The 20,390-nt window shown below is 32.7% G+C and overlaps 2 protein-coding genes across 4 annotated transcripts; one reads left to right on the top strand and one right to left on the bottom strand.

Moving 5' to 3' along the window:
- The first annotated feature begins 4,194 nt into the window (after positions 1 to 4,194).
- LOC105799830 (tropinone reductase homolog) lies at positions 4,195 to 6,521 on the top strand. 2 transcript variants are annotated; one of them, XM_012630589.2, is made up of 6 exons: positions 4,195 to 4,435; positions 4,862 to 5,052; positions 5,147 to 5,354; positions 5,518 to 5,734; positions 5,818 to 5,924; positions 6,009 to 6,521. In XM_012630589.2, the coding sequence occupies exons 2-6, from the start codon at positions 4,964 to 4,966 to the stop codon at positions 6,225 to 6,227; spliced, it is 840 nt and encodes a 279-aa protein (XP_012486043.1). In that variant the 5' UTR covers positions 4,195 to 4,435; positions 4,862 to 4,963; the 3' UTR covers positions 6,228 to 6,521. The 2 variants fall into 2 exon arrangements, with proteins under 2 accessions (XP_012486043.1, XP_012486042.1); XM_012630588.2 differs by having other exon boundaries at positions 4,195 to 4,751.
- Positions 6,522 to 6,600: 79 nt separating this feature from the next.
- Positions 6,601 to 11,456, bottom strand: LOC105799823 (transcription factor EMB1444). Of its 2 annotated transcripts, XM_012630579.2 has the most exons (10): positions 10,723 to 11,447; positions 10,178 to 10,381; positions 9,760 to 9,853; positions 9,615 to 9,656; positions 9,383 to 9,442; positions 7,839 to 8,960; positions 7,644 to 7,745; positions 7,244 to 7,390; positions 7,007 to 7,132; positions 6,601 to 6,914 (listed from the first exon to the last, which is right to left on the bottom strand). In XM_012630579.2, the coding sequence occupies exons 1-10, from the start codon at positions 10,818 to 10,820 to the stop codon at positions 6,819 to 6,821; spliced, it is 2,091 nt and encodes a 696-aa protein (XP_012486033.1). In that variant the 5' UTR covers positions 10,821 to 11,447; the 3' UTR covers positions 6,601 to 6,818. The 2 variants fall into 2 exon arrangements, with proteins under 2 accessions (XP_012486033.1, XP_052476642.1); XM_052620682.1 differs by lacking the exon at positions 6,601 to 6,914 and having other exon boundaries at positions 7,002 to 7,132; positions 7,244 to 7,407; positions 10,723 to 11,456.
- Positions 11,457 to 20,390: the final 8,934 nt, after the last annotated feature.

Raw genomic sequence — 20,390 nt, 5'->3', positions numbered from 1 at the left:
GAGAGAGTGATAGAAGGGGCCTTACCTATCAAGCATCAATACAACAACAGGTATAAAAAGAAGAAAAATTTTAAGAACCAGTCGACGAGTGGAGAAAATTCATCAGCCAATTATCAGAAGAACAAAAGAGGAGGTGTCAAGAAATCCTACTCACCTTGTCATCATTGTGAGAAGAAAGGTCATCCACCATTCAAATGTTGGAAAAGACCTGACGCCAAATGCTCCAAATGCAATCAACTTGGGCATGAAGCAGTGATTTGCAAGGTCAAAGGCCAGGTGCAAGAAGTAGATGCACAGGTAGCTGATCAAGAAGAAGAAGATCAATTGTTCGTGGTTACTTGTTTCTCAGGCAGAGAATCAAGTGAGAGTTGGTTGATTGATAGTGGGTGCATAAATCACATGACGTATGACAAGGAGCTCTTCGAGGAATTGAGAAACACTGAAGTCAAAAGAGTGAGGATTGGAAATGGTGAGTACTTGGAAGTCAAGGGAAAAGGCACAATAGCTATTACAAGCTATGAAGGTACAAAATTCATTTCAGATGTTTTGTTTGTACCTAAAATTGATCAAAATCTCTTAAGTGTTGGTCAGTTACTGGATAAAGGCTATAAAGTGCTATTTGAGAATAAGCAGTGCTTGATCAGAGATGCTAATGGCAGAGACTTGTTCAATGTCAAAATGAAGGGAAAAAGTTTTGCTCTTAATCCAATGGAAAATGAGCAAATGGCTTTTAAATCCAGAGTTAGTGCTACTGAGACTTGGCACAAGAGACTTGGGCACTTTCACCATCGGGGATTGCTTCAAATGCTGTCGAAGAAGCTTGTGGAAGGACTTACAGACATTGATTATAATCTACCTCATTGTCGAGCTTGCAAATTTGGGAAACAACATAGACAACCCTTTCCTAAACAAGCCTAGAGAGCCTTGAAGAAGTTACAGATTGTTCATACTGATCTTTGTGGTCCTCAGAGAACGCCTTCGTTAAATGGTAACCTCTATTACATAGCCTTTATCGATGATCTAACAAGAATGTGTTGGATTTTTTTTGTTGAAGCAAAAATCAGAAGTTGCTAGTGTGTTCTGGAAATTCAAAGCTAGAGTTGAGAATGAAAGTGGATGCATGATTCAGATTTTAAGATCTGATAATGGCAAGGAGTACACTTCAGAAACTTTTAATAGGTTTTGTGAAGAGGCTGGAATTGAGCATCAGTTGACGGCGCCATACACTCCACAACAAAATGGAGTCAGTGAAAGGAGGAACAAATTCATAATGGAGATGACTCGATGTATGCTTCATGAGAAGAATCTTCCAAAAAGTTTTTGGGGAGAAGCTGCAAACACTGCTGTGTTCTTGCAAAATCGGATTTCAACAAAAGCTGTGAAGGATCAGACGCCATTTGAAGCTTGGTATGGTTACAAACCTTCTTTAAAGTTTCTTAGAGTGTTTGGCTGCCTGTGTTTCTTAGACGCCATTTGAAGCTTGGTATGGTTACAAGCGTGATAAGCTTGACAAAAAGGCAGAAGCTGGCATTTTTGTTGGGTATAGCACTGTATCTAAAGCTTACAGAGTCTTTCAACCACACACTAGACGTGTTATTGTGAGCAGAGATGTTTATTTTGTTGAAAATGAGCAACGGAATTGGGAAGACTCGACCAAGACGAACCAAACTTCTAGTGCACCAAATCATTTTACCATTAGCAGCACGTTAGAAGAGCCTGAAGATGAAAGGCAAGATGTCTTGGCTGATGATGCACCTGTCAGAGGTACAAGGCTGCTCTCCGACATTTACCAAAGATGTAACATGGCTATTTGTGAGCCTGCAGGGTATCATGATGCAAAAAAACAGTCAACATTGGATGGCTGCAATGAAGGAGGAGCTTGCGATGATCGAGAAAAACAAAACTTGGGAGTTGGTTGATCGACCTCTGGACAGAAAGATAATTGGAGTTTGCAGCATCTAAACAAGGAGGAGTGTTGAGATTATATGTTTAAGATTGCTGCCATTTAATTTTTTCTGTTACTAAGTTTGAATAATTCTCCTTGACTTTAGGAGATTAGATTTTTGATTTGTTTGCTATTTTGTTACCAGTTTTTTAACAGATTTTTAGAACTTTTTTTCTATTTTTAGCTTGTACTTTTGTATTCAAATAGTTGAAGTGCAAATCAATTAATATATTCCAATCTTCAATTATTTTTCTACTTAAAACTTCCTGTCTCTTCTTTATGCTTCAAATCTCTCGATCAACCATCAAAGTTCGAATTCTAAACACCAACAGTATGCAACTTCAAGAGGATGTAATAAACCTGATCAATCAAAATACTCAAAACCTTATTTTGAAAATCTAATTTAAGTAAATATTAAAGTCTAAAAAGTTCATCTATGAAAGTGTAGAAGAAGCAGAAGATAAAAGAGGGAAAAAAAAGACAAAGAAACTAAACTGAAGTGATGGATAATTTCTACTCAGTACCCCTAAAATTAGGGACACATCCCATGACTCAACAACTACATAAACATTGCTGGTGTTACTGCTTTAACAGAAAGTAGTTAAAATTCGAAGGGAAGGGCTTCGTCTTTGTGTGTGTGTTTTCACAAGTTTTTGAAGGTAGCATTCATAACAAATTTCAAACGTTTTTATTATGTTCAAAAAATATAAAATAATTATACATTCAATGAATCATGATTGATTATAATAATATATCAGTAAATCAAAAGAATCTTTTTCTTTTTTTTTTACTCTTTATTAGTCATTACTTAAAAAAAAATTAGAAAAACAACATTGGGCATAAAATTTTGCACACATTCAGCCAGAACAGGAGGTAAGGCAGTCGCCAATGGCGCTACTATAGCACGATAATAGCCGGACAGTCCATATTTGCAAAGTGTTCAATGCTAGGAATTGTATCTTTGAATGTAGAACCTAAGGTTTCGAAATGGGCAATAAGCTATTGACACAATTTCCTAAACTGTTGCTTTGATAAGGGCGTATGTCTTTCCCTTTTGTGCTTGTCGTTTTTTAGCTTAACCTCCTCCATTTAACCAAGATGTTTTGTAAAGGGTCAAACAGGGAAAGGAATCAAATTACTATTTTTCATCATCAATAGAGTTTTTCTCTTAGGAACACATGAAAGAAAAAGAAAGATACCCAAAAGAAAACATGAGCCTTAACTTTATGAAAGGGAAATTTCTGAAAACTTTGGAAAATGATTGGAGTTTCAACTATTTCAAAAACCAAATTTCAATGACAATTTCTTTCCTTTTCGTTTCTAGCAAACTGAGTGAAACATCAAAGGGCTACTTCGTTTTTTTAGGTTTCAATTTTTAATGGGACACGTGATTCTTTTTCTCTAATTTCAATGTAATTGTGTTTTTTTTTCCTTAATTTTATTTTAATTATTTACTTTTTAAAATAAAAATTACAACAAGATGTTATCCTTTTAACTTGCTAACATATTATTACAATTATTTTATATTTTTAATATTTCATATCATACAAAAAATAGTAATATTTTATTATGTTCACGCCAGCTACATCCGCTTTGTCAAATAGTTACATACCACACCATCAATTTGCTTCCATTTTAGTCCTTATACTTTTAATAAAATTAAGTTATCCCACTTTTATATTTAAAAATTTCAATTTAATTATTAAAATTATTATTTTCCGTCAAAATTTGTTAATTTGTCACGTTAATTATCCTCATGTGATGTAATCAGTGATGGAGCCAAAATGTTAATATTGAGGGCAAGCTAAAATTAGATGCGCAATAATATTTTTAGGAGGGTTATAATTTATATACAAATGGGAAAATTACAAAAATCTTAAACATTGGAGGCCTACTTTTATTTTTAGGGAGGGCCATAACATATTTAAAAAAGACTAAATTGAAAAAAAATTAAACTTTGGGGGCCATGGCCCCCTTAGCCTCTACTTGGCTAACATATTAAGTCAAGAAATGTTACGTCAGTAATCCGTTAGTAGATTAACATAATTTTGAACAATTATCTTAATAAGAATAACTAAAAAAATTTAGAGAACATCCCATATAGTTTACCCAAAACACATTAAGCTGCAATTTGTAGTTAAGGGATTTGTTTGCTCCCTTTTGACATTACAGGGACTACAAGTGAGATATAGTGTTGTGGAGTCGATGCTAATTTAGCGTAGTCTAATATCATATGATATCGTTTCCACTCAAAATATTGTATGTTATCTTCTTCGTGCACTATGTGTAAAAAAGCAAAGAGAAGAGCGTTTACTTGTGTGTGGAAATACGTTAGTGGGCAGTAGCTAGCTAGGTTTCTCAGCGGGCAGGCAGGCTCGCTCTAGAACTTGCTTTACCATGAATGACAGGGTCAAAGTTGCTAGCCTTTCTCAATTCCTAACCATTTTTACTACTTTCTGATATTTTTCTACACCAACAATCCAAATATAGGTTACTTTTGCAGATCCTTACTAACAAATGTTTTTCTAACAAAAGAATCATATCATTGTAGATGTGATTTCAGATTTTTTCAGCCATTGTCAAAGATTCTTGAACCATTTTATAGTCATATACTTTTCATCTAAAGCTCATATCTTTATTTCTCAATTCCTCATTAAATAGGGTGCCTTTTTGCCCCAATAAGTAGTAATCTTGTTGTGGAATCAAGTTAAAAAAGAGAGAGTCATTAGCTAGATTTCCAGGGAGAAAATTTTGAAACCCATTTAACATAAAGCTGGTAGCTAGCTCGATATTTTCGATCTTTCTGGTTTGTCTTTTTCTGGATTCTAATTTTCTTTGTTTTGGTAAACAATGGGGTTGACAATACCCAATCAACTTTTAATATTATTAAACTACTACTATTTATCCACGTTTCAGGTTAAGCTATTTAAAACTGGCAGTAGTTAGTGTTTCAGTTCGTTCAAAAACTGAAGGGGAAAACCAAAGGGAAAAAAAGAGAAAAGAGTTACAGTGTTTAACATGGCTGGAACAGAAGCAGGTTGTAAGAAACAAAGGTGGTCTCTTCAGGGTATGACTGCCCTTGTCACTGGTGGAACAAGAGGCATAGGGTTCGACCTCCATTTTTTATTTCTCTTTTGTTCTTTTTTTTTATGCTCTTTATATGTTAGTTTCATTGAATATGATGGTTCAATTGTATTCCAGATATGCAACTGTGGAAGAACTGGCAACACTAGGGGCAGTAGTTCATACATGTTCCAGAAACCAGACAGAACTTCATGAAAGGTTACAAGAATGGCAGAGCAAAGGGTTTAAAGTGAGTGGTTCTGCTTGTGATCTCTCTTGTAGACAGCAAAGAGAGAAACTAATGGAGACTGTCTCAACTGTTTTTGATGGCAAACTCAACATCCTTGTAAGTTTTTTTTTTCCTTTTTTCAGTTCTAAAGAAATTGTATTTTTTTCTAACCATACCAAGCCGGCTAAACTAAACTATATCAGCAACCACCTTTATTAAGCTTTTTGTGGGGAAGTAGAAGAACTCAAGAGATTAATTGAAAGCAAGTTTCTGTCCACAGGTTAATAATGCAGGCACCACAGTGATTAAGCCTTGCGAGGGCCACACCCTGGAAGACTACACAACCGTGATGAATACCAACATTGAGGCTCCTTATCATCTTTGCCAACTTGCATATCCTTTACTTAAAGCATCAGGAAATGGAAGTATTGTGTTTATCTCCTCTGTTGCTGGTTCAATGGCTCTGCCTCGATTATCAGCTTATTCAGCATCTAAAGGTGTGTATCATATATAGGACTATAGATGTCCGTCACCCAACTTTCAGTTTCTTACAAATTAACCATGGTTGTTTGGTATTCAGGAGCAATTAACCAGATTACAAAGAACTTGGCATGTGAGTGGGCAAAGGATAACATTCGGACCAATACTGTTTCACCATGGGGTGTTAGAACATCGATAACAAAGCCAGTAAATTACCTCTAACGTACCTTCAATGAGGGGAATATAGAGATGTTTTGATTTGTTTTAAGATCCGTGTTGTTTCGATTTCAGGAGGCGGACGCCCCTTTCGTTGAGGAATTTCTGAGGCTAATAGCTGGAACAGCAATGCCTAGGATAGGAGAACCAGAAGAGATTTCATCAATGGTGGCATTCCTTTGCCTTCCAGCTGCATCATACATTAATGGACAGGTTATTTCTGTGGATGGAGGGTATACTGCAGGTGGCTGTTGGCCATTTCAAAACTTCAGCTTTAATTTACTCAGTTCTTGAAATCTTAGCATCAAGGGTAGAGCATGTTTAGACGTGAACTTTGTGCAAAAAACTATGCAATAGGGGTTTGATGAAGAGTTTCTCATGTGGATCAAGTGTTTTAACTTAACTGGAACAGTTAGGCTCTTCTTGGGTTGAAAATTGTCACCGTTTGTGATCCTCTTACAGGCTTCTATAACGGAAGGTTAAGCAACAAGAATAAGTCCGTAGTGATTGGATGAACCCAAATTGGATTATTAGTGGTTAATACTGCTTGATAATAAGAATATCAATGCCATGGTTGTCAACTTCCAATACCTTCCACTCAAGATTATAATTTCTTGTTTCAACAAAGCACGAATTTGAGTCTTGGCAACAAAAAAAAAAAAAAAAAGAGGAGAAATCGGAGTAGATTCGTGAAACAACAATAATAATTCACATTCTAGAGATCAACTTAAGCTCTGAACAAGGGCTTGGGTTGATTATCCACCAAGCCAACAGCCACGTCGCACAAATATTCAACTCGTACCCTTGCTTGCATGCATGCAAGGAGCCTGGTTTGACTGATACAATCGCTTGCAACATTCCTACAGTACACAGATTAATAGGTTTTCATCGTTCACTCTTGCTTGAAACAGGGTTTCTTTGACGCTGTAAAAGGTTCATCAAAGGCCAGAAAATATCCAGTCTGTGAAAGCCACTAGAAGTCTGCATGAAATTTAAATTGTCTCAGAAAATGTGACATTGTAAACACAAATACTATTGCAGAACGCATAAAAGCTATCTTATGTGAGTGATACCTCCACAATGAAATGAGCCCATGTATTGTTTGAACAGCTCTCCGTAACACCCTTCAAGATTGTTAAGTTAAAGCTTCTAATCACCTGAGCAATCTCAAGAAACATACCGTACTCATTGCAAAGCATCTGCAGTGGATGTAGTAGCGAAATTAGTGATTTGTTTGAAAACCAATATGTATGAACATTCAAGTTCTTTCTTTTTAAAAATTTTCATTGTGTATGCCACGAAGATCCAACCTCTATGAGCAAGTGTCCTGGATATGGAAGATCTTCCACAACGATGGGGCATACTTTCCGTTCATCTCCAATCTCAAAAGCCCAGCTTGTTCCAGTTTGGTAATCATCTTTGGTTTGAGATGACCTTGTATTCTTGAGATCAGATACCTGTGAATTTGAAATTCCTATTTCCTTTTAACTTCACATAATCATGAATTCATGCGACACTGGAACTACATGGCAAATTTTTCACATTTACTCCAGGGCTCTTGAACTCAAAGAAAATATCTAAGAGTACGACTTCCATTGAAAATGAGGGTAAAAAGTATATATTTGGAGAGGGAATAGGCAAAGGTTAATATTTGCAAATTTTAGGATGCAACCATTACATTTAAATCTTACTAACATGGATTTCACATACCTCACGATGCACCCATTGCCTCAATTTCTCAGCTTGGTTGGTAACACTCCTCAAATACAGCATGTGTTTAACAGTTTGGTCCAAGAGAGCATCAATGCTATACTGAATTTGTCAGAAAAGTATGTTGATTAATTTGACAAGGACAAAAAATATAGATGGAAACAGACATATTAGAAACAGAAGCGGGATACTGACCTTAGCACCATTTGGAACAAGTTCTCGAAGCTCCTTAAGCCGATCCTGGATCATCTGCCTATCCCTTGGCCTTGGCCTTGGCCTTGGGTTATCACCAGGTCTAGCCCTTTTTTTGCTGACGCTGGACTGCTTTTTTCCTTTTCTAGATTGTGTGTAATAGCCATCTTTTCTCAGATTCTCAGCATCAGTTAACATGCTTACTGTACTCTTGAAAGAAGTCAATATTTTAGAACTAGCATTACATTTGGCCCCACCAACAGAAGGAGATGTAAGTCTGCTCGATGGAGTTGAATCACTCTTTACACTTTGAGGTCGAGAAGATACAGGAAGCTGTCCAGTAGATGCCATGAGATGAGTATATCTATTAGGAATATCAATAGAACCATCATATACATGGCCCACCACAGCTTGCAACAGATACTCTGCATCACCTCCTCTTACAGACAATGACGGCTCAATGCCATCAACGTGATCTCTAAATAGATCCTCACTCAAAAAAGATGACTCCCACAAATACTCACAGCTCTGTCTTTCAAACGCTGCTCCTAGTTCTTTCTGCAATTCACATTCATTGGGAAAATTAAGGAAATCGGCATCATCAATATCAAGTGGTTCAAGAAAGTATCCAGCAGGGTAAGGATTCATAACTTCATCTAAGATTTCTCCGCACTCTCCCACTCTGTAAGCATTACATTCAGGATAAGCTTGCAATTCCTCCTTAAGGCAATAGAAACCAAACAGTTCACTCTCCCCTATTGCAAGCTGATCAACACTTACAGATTGGCTTAGTGGTGACGCTAATTCACTAAGGCTAACTGGTGGGACACTAATCCTATTCTCACTCTCACTTTCTAAAATCTCAGGGAGAAGTATTCCAGGCACCTTGAATTCATTCTGAATACTTAACAGTGGCACAATATGATCTAAAGCTAAAAGCTTATTTGGTTCAACACTGTTAACAGCATTTGAATCTTTAGAGTTCAGTGGGCCCATCAATGCACTTGAAGACGCTACTAACTTCTCGAAAGGACTTGATATTTCTGATGATGTCAATTGGGTGTGAATGTTCTTGCAGGCAAATCTATCTTTGATGCATGAAAGAATAGACAAATCTTCAGCTACCTGTTAGTGTACAAAGAAACAAACTGAAGAATATAAGATATACATACATATATATACACATACAACAAGAGCACCGCTTACATTAATGCAATCAGCCACCAACTTCTCCACAAACAACCACACTCACATGAAGTCAAAGACATGTAAAAAAAAAAGAGAGAGAGAGCAAGAATATGTAGCAGCATACAGACTGTCTAATAGTGATTGTGGCAGGGAAAATAAGTTATCTCCTATCTAGGCACCATCAATTAATGCACTGGCTGTTCACATGGGTCTCAATACCACACTTTAGGAAATCATGAGCTAGAAACCATCCTGGTGCTCTTACATGGTTTAGGTGACTACGTCTACGACTCTACAACTGACAGAGACACAGGATATTATTACAGCCAATAAGACAAATTGTGAAAAAAAATACACACCATCTCCAATGAACCAAGCTGCAGAACTCCATGTGGAAGCACAGGTACGAGCACTATTGTCTGCAGGAGCATCACAAATTATCAACACCATATCCATTTTAAAGGTATACAATGGGGTATTAACTTCACCATCAAACCAACACCAATTAACACATCCAAACAAGTGTACCAGTGTGCAAACAGAAGCATGTATCTAGAGTAGCTAGTAAAGTGCAGTCCAGGATTATATTACCTTGATTCCTGATGCAAACTGAAGTAACCATTCCTCCGGATACTAACAATTGAAAAATAACACCGGTAAGTTCAAGTGTATGTTATCCATCATTAGCAGAACTCAACCATCTTAAATGCATCCTATATCTTTAAAAGAAATTTACCTCGGGAACTAACTTCGAGTTAGCTTTGCCAGCGAAAATATCATCATAGGAAACCCAACAATGCTTCCCCGTATATGCTACTTTACCAACAAACCTGTAAGTATAGAGATCCGAAATCAATAGTAGTTCTAATCACTAAAGAACCACCTTGCAATTGTACAGTTTGGCATGCTACATATTCCCAAGCAACAGAGACAGAGAGGTGCTGGCAGATGGTGATGTGCAAAACCATAAATCTAGGATAAGGGTAGCATGAAAGCCAGCATGAAAAATTTCCTGAACTTTAACACTAAAACTTCCTGTCAGGAAGGGCCATTATTGAGGGTACTTTTAATAGACCGAAAGAAAAACAAGAATATTATTGTATCACAAGAACAGAATACTACTTGGGACACTAAAGTAGAGAGCAACATTTTACCCCTCTCCCCATGCATATTTAAGATGCGGCATATGATCCACTAACAGGCCAATTGGGTATCCTTCTCCATAACGGCCATCACGGATGCTCATTTCAAAGTGTGATGGGATATTCTCACTGTTAGAATAAACATCAGTTGAGAAACTTTCCACAGATTTTCTTGGTATTGGATAAACACAATACCCATCTTCCCAGGTCAAAACCCTGCAATCAACACACAAAGTTAACCCCACAGATAATGCATGGGGGGGGGTTAATTTAACAAAAACTAGATTCATGACAACAGTCTAAATGAATGCTTTTGCCATATTAAAAAGAAAAAGAAAAAGAAAACAAATCCAGAGTTGGCATAAGAACTATGAAAGAGATCATTTGCATTAAAAATTGTACTAATAAGAGCAGTTTATGCCTAAAACTAGTAGTACTTCAAAGAAAATAAAGCCACCCAACCTACACCAAGACATGGAAACAAGTTGAATTTCAGGTTTAACACAAGATTAGTAGCACTACGTGATCGCTTATAACTATTCAAAAGAGAAACTTACATGGGGCTTCGGTGCCTGAGCCTCCAAAGCACAGCATATTTCCAAAGTGAATTAGTGCAAAAACTCTTCAACAACTGCCTTAAAGCAGTATTCGCCATTTTTCTTCAACTTATATTCAACTAAAAGAAAAAACCACAGATTTCTGTTACACTCTAAAACCAAATACTCACACTAAACTCAATTTTAACCTTCCTCTAGCTTCCTCGGTATGACCCTCGACCCGCCTGTTTTATTCTCAATCCTGCCCTTCGTTTGATCGGTGGCCCCGTTGAACAAAGCAGCAAAAACCTCATCTTGGCTTTTAAAGCACACACACACCACTTTTTTTTTTTCTGTTCTCACCAAAGGAACAAGAGGTTACTCTCACTGCAAACAATTAAACAACATAAAACGCCAAACATATCTCCGTTTTTGCAACTTCAAATGAACAGTCCATTAAAAATCCAAACTTTTTAAGCAAAAAATGGAGCTTGAAAACTTAAAGTTGGAAGCTAAAACAAAGTTGAGAGATTTGGGTATTCAGAAACGAAGAAAAAGGGGGATCTTTATGATGGATCAAAGAAAAAAGAGATGTTCAAATTCGTTGGATTCCATTATCTTTGCTTCGGGCAGGAATTAATCAAAAACTATAGAAACAAAGGAGAGAGAGAGAGTGGCTTTTCACGGCACCGCACTCTATAGTTCCGAAATGACTTTAAAGTTCTGCATTTTATATATAGGAATAGCCGACTCGCTGTTCGCGCCACCGGTCACCGGTCTCTTTATGAACACATTTTTAAATAGATAAGGGTTAATTGCATCAGTTGGGTTCAAATTATGTCTCCGTCTTCAACTTCAAATCATTTTTTAATTTTAAACACGTGTCTAGATTTAATAGGTCAAAAAAATAACTTTATTAAATTTTATTTATATTATTTATTTTGTTATAATGTCACATCAAGTGTTCATATACTAAATATAACAAATTTAAGTTTCAATGTTACCATTTCTTACTAATTTTATCTTTATATTTAAAAGTTAAATTTAATTTTAACCAAACGTAAAGTCGTTTTTTAGTAAAAATATTAATTAAAATATGAATTTTTAATAATATTAATGTAACAATTCATATTACAGTCTTGTACTTCTCACATGATATTATATATTTTATATATTATACCAACAAATAATTTAAAATTATAAAATATTTAAAAATTAAAATATTATATAAAATACAAAAAATTAACATAAATATGTGTGGATTTTATGTTTAAAAAATAATATTTTAATAAGTATTTTCATTAAAAATAACAATTTAAATTTTTTAAAGGTTAATGGTCAATTTTAAAACTAAATTGATAAGAAGAATGAAATTGAAAAAAATATAAATATTGAGAACTAAATTTATCATTATACTTATTTTGTATCATATATAACCTAGACATTTAAACCCTAAATTCACTGCAAGGATAATGAAATGTGATAATTGACAGAATACTATTTTTAAAGACTCAATTAAAATATTTTAAAATTTAAAGCCTAATTTAAAATCTAAAAGAAAATATAAGAATATTCAGTGAAATTAACCCAATAAATAAATAAAACGGATTTCAAACTCGCCCAAAGTCAGATTTTATAACTCTTGAGTGCATTTCCTGACCCACTAACTACATTTTTTTTTATATATAACTCTTTAGTGCATCTGCTGACCCACAAACTATTTTTTCTTTTATGAACTACAAGTTGCAATTTTTATAATAATAAAAAACTGAGAATTTAAGCTTAATAAATAAAATATTTATTTTTAGAATCAGCAAAACAAATAATATATATTATGCACATATATGTATGTCATATTCGAAACCGCAACTTCCAATGTCTTCATTTTAATAATGATAATAATAATAATTAAAAGTTTTATTCCAAAAGAAAATTATGAACTGTTATAGATTAGGGTTTAATGAATTTAATAATACAAAAAGATATTTCAATAAATTTATTTTATATTGTAAAAGATGGTATGGTATGTCGTCTATTTTCTTTATTTTATTTCACTTTGTTTTCTTTTTCCTGACTGTGTCGTATAAGTAATGCCAACTCCTTAGCTAATATTCTGTTTTCAATGAAATATTATATCTTATGTCTTTGGTAATTGCGTATATTATTGTCATTAATTTAGTATTTTAAATAAATTTTACCTAAATTAAATTATTAAACTATATTTTAGCTCGATTTGTTTTTTTAAATAAATAATTTGATTCATGAATAAATTTAATCTGTTTCATTATAAATACCGGTTGAGTCTTAATTTGATTGGTATGTATATTGTTGCTAATGCAAGAGGATGTGAATTCGAGCACGCTGAAGTGCATTATCCTCTTATTAATGGATTAGAGAGGGACTATGAATAATTTTTGAGATTGTGTCAAAAAAATTTTCATTGATAAAAACAAAATATTAGCACATACATTATTAAATGTAATATAATAAAATAATATGATAATAGTATTTCCGCTCTTAAAAATAAAGCATTAACATGGTTAAACATGTGACAAAATAAGATTGTGACACGTGGCATGATGATATCATAGTCCATTTTCTATTTCACTTTCCCATTTTTTTCCTTTTCCCTTTTCTTTTATTCTTTCCCATTTTCTTTTTTTTTTTTCTTCTTTTTATTCTCCTCTTCTCTTTCCCAACCCTATTCGCTGCCAACATGCACCACAGTTGCACTCCGACATTGTCATCGACGTTTGTTCTCCAATCCAAATAATGATACCAGTCAACTTTTGAATCATCATGGAACTTGACCGTTAAGTTGAGGATTCTAAATCTAAATATTAGCACCATCTAAACGAGGAACAAGAGTAGGCACCATCTTGGGTTTTTTCCACCACCGAAACAATAAAAAGAGTGTTTTTTCATCTTGGGTCATTGAACTGAAACGGAAATGTAGTAGGAAAATAAGATGAATGAGGGAACCAATTATTCGAAATCGAAAGAGATGAAAGCTTGAAACGAGAAGATGAAGCCCATAAAATATCGACAATAAAACCAATCAATAAAAGACCGATGACAATGCATATCAATAGAAATCTTGTCATTCTTGGTGTTCGTTGATGCTTCCTTGTTAGCCTCATCATCACTTTTTTTTTTTTTGCTACTTTGGGTAGATAAAGTCACTGCAAATTGCAGAATCCAATCCCTTTCTTAAACCAAAGTTAAATTAGGAATGATAAAAATATACATGAATTCAATTTGATTTTTTAGGATTGATGGGTTTTGTTTGTGATGTTAATTTTCTGGATTTTTTTAATGGATTTATGGGTGTTTTAATGGGTTTGTGAAGATAATGTTTTGAGTTTTGTTGAAGAAGACATTTTCGATTGTTTTTTTCGTTGAATATATGTGTTATGAACAAATAACACAAAGAGATAGAAAACGAAACAACTGGTGAAAGTAAAAAAAAACGAAACAAATAGAAGAGAGGTAGAAGACAAAGAAGTCAAGTAGAGATGGTGAAAGGAAAAAATGGAAAAAAAAAAAAAAAAGAGTTGCAACAGCCAAAGAGGTAGAAAAGAGTACGGGGAAGGGAAATTTTAAAGGAAAAAATAAATGAAAGGGTTTTTAAAAATATAAAATAAAATGAAAAATAATTAAAAGGCGACAACTTTTCAAGCCGAATAGAGTGATACGTGCACCAGTGACCAACACTGTAGTGTCAGCAAAAATTTAACATCCTTAGGCTAAGGTATTAAATTAGTTGTGGAAAAAAAAGTTTGATTATGAATAGAAAAAACTTTAAGTAGCAATTTGAGAGAAGTAGATAAATTCATATATTAATTTTATATTTAACCTAAAAATTAAATATATGTTTTTTTTAAAATACTTACTAAACATATATTTTATATTTTCTAATTATATTTATTCCATGAAATTTATTTGTCAATGGAGAATAAGTCTTGTTTTTTTTTTAAATGACTTCCATTTTTAACAACACAAGTCATATTCGATCACGACTAATTTGGTTTGTATATAAAAATTAATTTAATAAAATCAAATTATATTATATTAATAATAAGATTTTAATTTTAATTTTAAAATATTAAAATACTAAAATATTAATTTCAAATATTATAAACATACATGTTTATATTTAGTTATATAATAAATTATTAATGTAATTAATATAATCTATTGTTTCAAAAAATTAATATATTACAATAAGTAAAATTCTTAATATTCTATTGAAAATGTTATATCAATATTTAATAAAAATATATATTATAATTTATAAATACGTAGTAATGATTTTTTTGTCGGAACCAGGGGGTATTTACCGTCGACAGTAGTGACTGATTTTCTCACCATTAATTTTTATAGTATAAAATAAATGAATATTTTAATAATATAAATATGAGTATTTGTTTAAATACTACTTAATTTAATTTGTCCTTTTAACTTCATTGTGTCATTATCCACTTTCATATCATATATGTAACTTCAATTTAAGTTTTAATTATATATTGATTGTTATTATGTATATATAATATATTATTTTATTATAAAATAAATTTCTATTGTTAAAGAAAAATAATTCATAATATTTTGTAACAAATATAAGTTATGATGTGTTTGTTTTATGCGAAATAAATTTCAAAAATGATTTTTAAAAAATTAAATAATGGAAAGTAATTTGGAGAATAATCCAAACGTTAGAAAAGATTTTTATTATTATAAAATTTAACATTTTAGAAATATTTTTAAAAACTGTATTATACGTAAAACAAACACGACAATTAAAAAATTACTGTTAAATTAATTCAAAAGTACTTGCAATTCAAAAGATAAGCATAGCCTCATCAGTATGATTCATCATGCTTTGCTAAATCAAGGAAAGTAGAGAAATGATGGGAATATTGAATTGGACCGACAAAGTTGACTATCTAAGCTAATCCAATATTATTTGTTCAAATCTATTCTATTGGTATCATGAGTTGAACAAATATCGTTTTAATTGGATAATAATTAAAATACCGTTATTTTACAAAGTAAATTATATTATTTTGAGAATGTTTTATCTTTTTATATCATGAGTACTAAAATTGATTCTTCCATTAACGGTGTGATTGAAGATTAAAACTTTTACCTGATTTCGGTCTAAGAAAAGTAAACTTAACATATACTTAGTTTCCGAATTTTTCATTATTTTGATGATTTGGTTATTAACTATTTTTAAAGGCTTGTCTTAAACCATGCTTCTATCATGTTGAATGGTTATCAACTATCTTAAAAGGTTCGTCTTAAACTGTTTTTCTAATATTAAAATAATATTTAATATATTATTAATTTACAAATAGTTTTAGAATTATGTTATTGGAAAAAAACTTTATAGAAATAAAATAAAATGTTTACTAAAAGTGATTATGTAAAATAGAAAACGTTTTAAAAAAATTGATTTATAAAAATAATTAAAATATTTATTAAAAGAGGTGATCTAAAATAAATAATCTTTTTTTTATAAAAGTGCTTTTAAACTGATTTTGTAAAATAATTAATGGTGGATTCCATTTATTTTTAATATTAAAAGCAATGATGTGTGAAGTATTGAAAAGAGTAAAATAAAAATCTTTTAATATTAAAAGTATTGAAAGGCTAATGGTCAAATTTTAGTTAAAAATAAAAATAAAAATAAAATGATAAAATATGTAAATATTAATGACTAAATCTATCATTATGCTTTTACAATAATATAAGATTCAAAATTACATTATTAAGCCGGTTGAGTCCTAGCTTGAATGGTATGGATATTATTGTCAATACGGGAGAACATGGGTTCGAGTGTGATGAAGCTCGTTATCCTCCTATTTACACCGATATCAATCGGTAGAAGAATTAAATTTTAAATATTTTTTGAGTGGGACATGCTATTTTACTAATTTGATTGTAAAATTTAAAATCGAAAGAAATAATGGTTAGCAATCTTAGTTTTACAACCAAATGCTGACCCAAATATTTTTTAATGAGAGGCATATTTAAATTAATTTGTGGGTTATATAAGCAAGATAAGGAAATATAATTGTAGGTTAAGTTGACTTTCTAAAAATAATAAAGTAACGCCGACATACCTCAACAAATTAAAAAAGTAAAATATGATAGTGACGTTAATAATAATCAATAAGAAGTCATTATAATAATTTTAGTTGAAAGAAAAGTAACAACCGCTTCGATTTATGCTTTTCTTTTCTTTTTCTTAATATCGAAACAGTTTATAAAAACATATTTTAATAGTCTAAAAATCATGTTTCTATATATTCCAACTTTTTCGGAAATGTTGACAACAAATAATTAAACGAATGCACCACCAAATTACTTCAACCCAACTCTCTATGTTTGGCTATACATATACTAAACCCAAGTAGTCCACTGTTCTAATGCTTCTTCTCAATAAAGGTTTGATCGCTGAAGACTAGGTAGCCTAACAACAGTGATTTACATGTGCAAACCATGTGGCCACCCTTTTAAGGCCCTTATTCTTGTGAAAGACCATGAACCACACCGATAAGCTTATGAAGCTGGCCATGGGTAATATTGTTCTTAGTCATAGTAATATTGCTTTTCATCATATTCATCCTCCTTTTGCTCGAGCTGGTTATAGTGCTGATCCAACTCATTGACTCGTGCTTTTGGGGTGTTCTCAACTAGTTCAACCCTAACTTTCTGCTTAATTATCATGGATAATATCAGTTTGATACAAAAAAGAAAAAAGTGACTTGTAATGGTAGTTCACGTTATTAAGATTACGAAGAACTATTAATATTAATAGAAGATCACTCTTCAAAGATTACATAAAGTAGAGGGTTTTTACAAATAAATCCAAGCTTAAAGTAGGCCCCACCTTCGTGATGATCTTTGTGTTGGGTTTAATTGTAAATTTGGTTTAGGATGTGGGTTAAATTTGATCTTAGAACTGATTAGTGAAATATAATTTTAAATATCCACTTGTAAAAAAAATAGTAAACTAAAAAGTATATAATTCAATCCTCGAATTGTGCGTTTAAGACAATAGAAAAAGATAAACGTCGGGCCGACAAAATAAAGGGCAGCGAATGGTGTTGGGATGGCGGCAGGCAACAGATCAGTGCCAAGTAACACGTGTTTGGTTTTAATTGAATAACTAGTTTACGAGGTTGAAGTTAAAAAGAAAAAGAATTCCTACTTAAATTGCTCCTGTATTCTATTTTCTTTTCGGGTTCCGGTCCTGTATTCTATTTTAATTATATTTATAGATGGAATTATAAATAAATTTTTATTTGGTGTAATTATATATGTGAAGCTTAAATTATGGTTCTGAAATTTTAATTTTGATTTAATTGTAAAATTTAAATAAATAAGTATAAACATTTATGTATCACATCGACTAATATAATCATTTGTATATGCAATATATCGATGTAAAAAATAATGCTATTTTGATAATGTTATTAGTAATTTGTGAAAATTAAATTAAATTAAAATTTTATATATAAAATCGCACAAAATTAATCTTCATGTAAACCAAAGTTCATATATAATTTTGATATTTATTCCTTATATTTAGATTCATTATCTTAAATTTTATTATTTCTAAAATTTTATCGAGTGAATATATTATCAAACTTGTTAGGTTAGCTTGCTACTTTTATATGACACTCATAAAAAAGTCATATATTTACAATCCGATTCGAGCTCCGATCCTATATAATAAAAGGCGACAGACATTCCAGAGGGGGGACTTTTTTCTTCTCTACTTCCTGACTAGAATTATCTCCCCTTTATCTCTACATTCATTGATCTAATGTATCAACAATTTTATTTAATGAGTTTAATTATTACTATTCGATTCAGAAAAAAATCCTAAAAACGGAAAAGGATTCTGTCTGTCACTGTGCCTTGGCATTTAAGAAACCTGCAATACTTATTGAAGTGAGGAGCATTGGTAGAGAATGAACAAGAGACGAACAAAATAGATGTTTATGTCCGAGCGTCGGCAATGATTATAAAGAAAACCGAAGTTAGTGCAAATTTTAGCACAAGGTTTTTGTTTTGTTTTGTACTTGTAACCAATTATTAACAATGATGACTTGAAGCAAAAGATCTAGGCATCACACTCATTGCTGGCAGCAACCCATCATTTCGATATGCATGAAACTTAATCGAAGCCCCCTTTTGTAAAACCAAACCGATCATTGCCGGGAAGAATTGAATCGTCCAAAGAGGGGAAAATAAAAGCAAAAAAGTGAAGAATCAAGGTCTCTGTTTGGGAAAAACCAGGGACCAGTTGTGATAAGGAGGGGCCCTAAAAGTAAGATTAGGAAAAAGGATGTTGTGGAGTGAAAATTAAGGCAAATAGAGCAAAGAAAAAAAAAGGCATTGAACTGGGACTAAAAGCAAATTCACTATGCTTCCTCATGGATTTTTGAGGCCCACTTTCACTTTCCCGAGTGGACACGACGAGCTTTGGCCATACACGGCTCCCTCGAAACCTGCAATGGAAAATGAAGTTCTCTGCTGAAATGCTGATTTCATATTGGTTCAAGTAGCACTCAGAGACTGTCCATTGGAAACCGTGCTCTCTGTTGAGAGAACATTATATCAGCTTCAAATTAAATCTTGATCAAACATATTATAAAATCCATATATTGTAGCCATTGGTAAGCAAATGAGGGGTAGCTACCAGCCAGCCCTAGCCCTTGGCTTGGGGCTTTATGTTAAGTAGTAGTACTGCCAACATAATAATTCACAACTGTTATAACTTGCATCTTGTCACTTTTTTACCATATTTCTCCACCGTTGAGCTTTTGCAGCAAAACATCTTTATTCTTTACATAAAGGTTCCCTGTATGCTGCATATTCCTTTTGGGACCATGCGGGCAACACCACCCCTGCTTTGGCATTGAAATCCATGAAATCCTTCGCTTTAAGTTAAACAGAAGATTGCTCTGCATCATCTATGCAATTTCCGTTAATACAGGACACTTTGAGCACGCGTGCTTAATATTTCCAGGGAAAAGGAAAAAGGGTCGCCATCTCTATTAGCAGATTGTTGGATGAACGAAAATGAGCTATTAATTCATAAAAGTTTGGTGTCTACTTCATTTGGGTCTTTCTTTTTCCATGGAAACCATCTGAATTTTTCATCGAAGTAGAGTTTTCTTTCATCAGCCTTATGGGAGTTCACCTCACCAGTTTTCCAGTCAAGATGTTCATAAACGAAGCTGTCTGCCTAGTTCATTGAAGCTGGCAAACACGGCTTTGAAAAGATTAGTTTTCATGTATAGTAAAACGAACATGAATGATACCTTGATCATAGAAAACAACAATTTAGAATCAAACTAAGTTAAAAACAAAACTATCCCTTCTCTAATCAAATTATACTAGTAACATAACATCCTTTAGTAACTGTAGAAAAAAAATTGCATTTGAATGTCATGTTCCGAGATGGAAGAACGTTATCGCTCTTAAAAATTGCAATCATTAGACGTAAAAGGAATTTTGATAATATACTTGAAAGACAAGGAAAGGAAGGGAAGTCCTTTACCCAACGTCAATGTCAATAATGAACAAGTATCTTTTTCCTGTTGTTCTGAATGTTGGTTTCTACTGTTGATGCAAGATTGTTATAGGCCACGTTTGCCATGAAATAATTG

The sequence above is a fragment of the Gossypium raimondii genome, chromosome 9, assembly GCF_025698545.1.
Source record: "Gossypium raimondii isolate GPD5lz chromosome 9, ASM2569854v1, whole genome shotgun sequence".
NCBI lineage: Eukaryota > Viridiplantae > Streptophyta > Magnoliopsida > Malvales > Malvaceae > Gossypium > Gossypium raimondii.
Note: the sequence above shows the minus strand (reverse complement) of the source record. Positions and strands in the feature narration are given on the sequence as shown.

Bases quoted from the DNA above. Each gene is read 5' to 3' on its own strand.
- LOC105799830 (XM_012630589.2), top strand. From the start codon at position 4,964: ATGGCTGGAACAGAAGCAGGTTGTAAGAAACAAAGGTGGTCTCTTCAG. The intron at 5,053-5,146 runs GTTCGACCTCCA...ATTGTATTCCAG, and splicing joins GGTGGAACAAGAGGCATAGG to ATATGCAACTGTGGAAGAAC. The intron at 5,925-6,008 runs GTAAATTACCTC...TTTCGATTTCAG, and splicing joins GAACATCGATAACAAAGCCA to GAGGCGGACGCCCCTTTCGT.
- LOC105799823 (XM_012630579.2), bottom strand. From the start codon at position 10,820: ATGGCGAATACTGCTTTAAGGCAGTTGTTGAAGAGTTTTTGCACTAAT. The intron at 8,961-9,382 runs GTGTGTATTTTT...GTACACTAACAG, and splicing joins AGCTTGGTTCATTGGAGATG to GTAGCTGAAGATTTGTCTAT. The intron at 7,391-7,643 runs GTATGTGAAATC...TCAAATTCACAG, and splicing joins GGCAATGGGTGCATCGTGAG to GTATCTGATCTCAAGAATAC.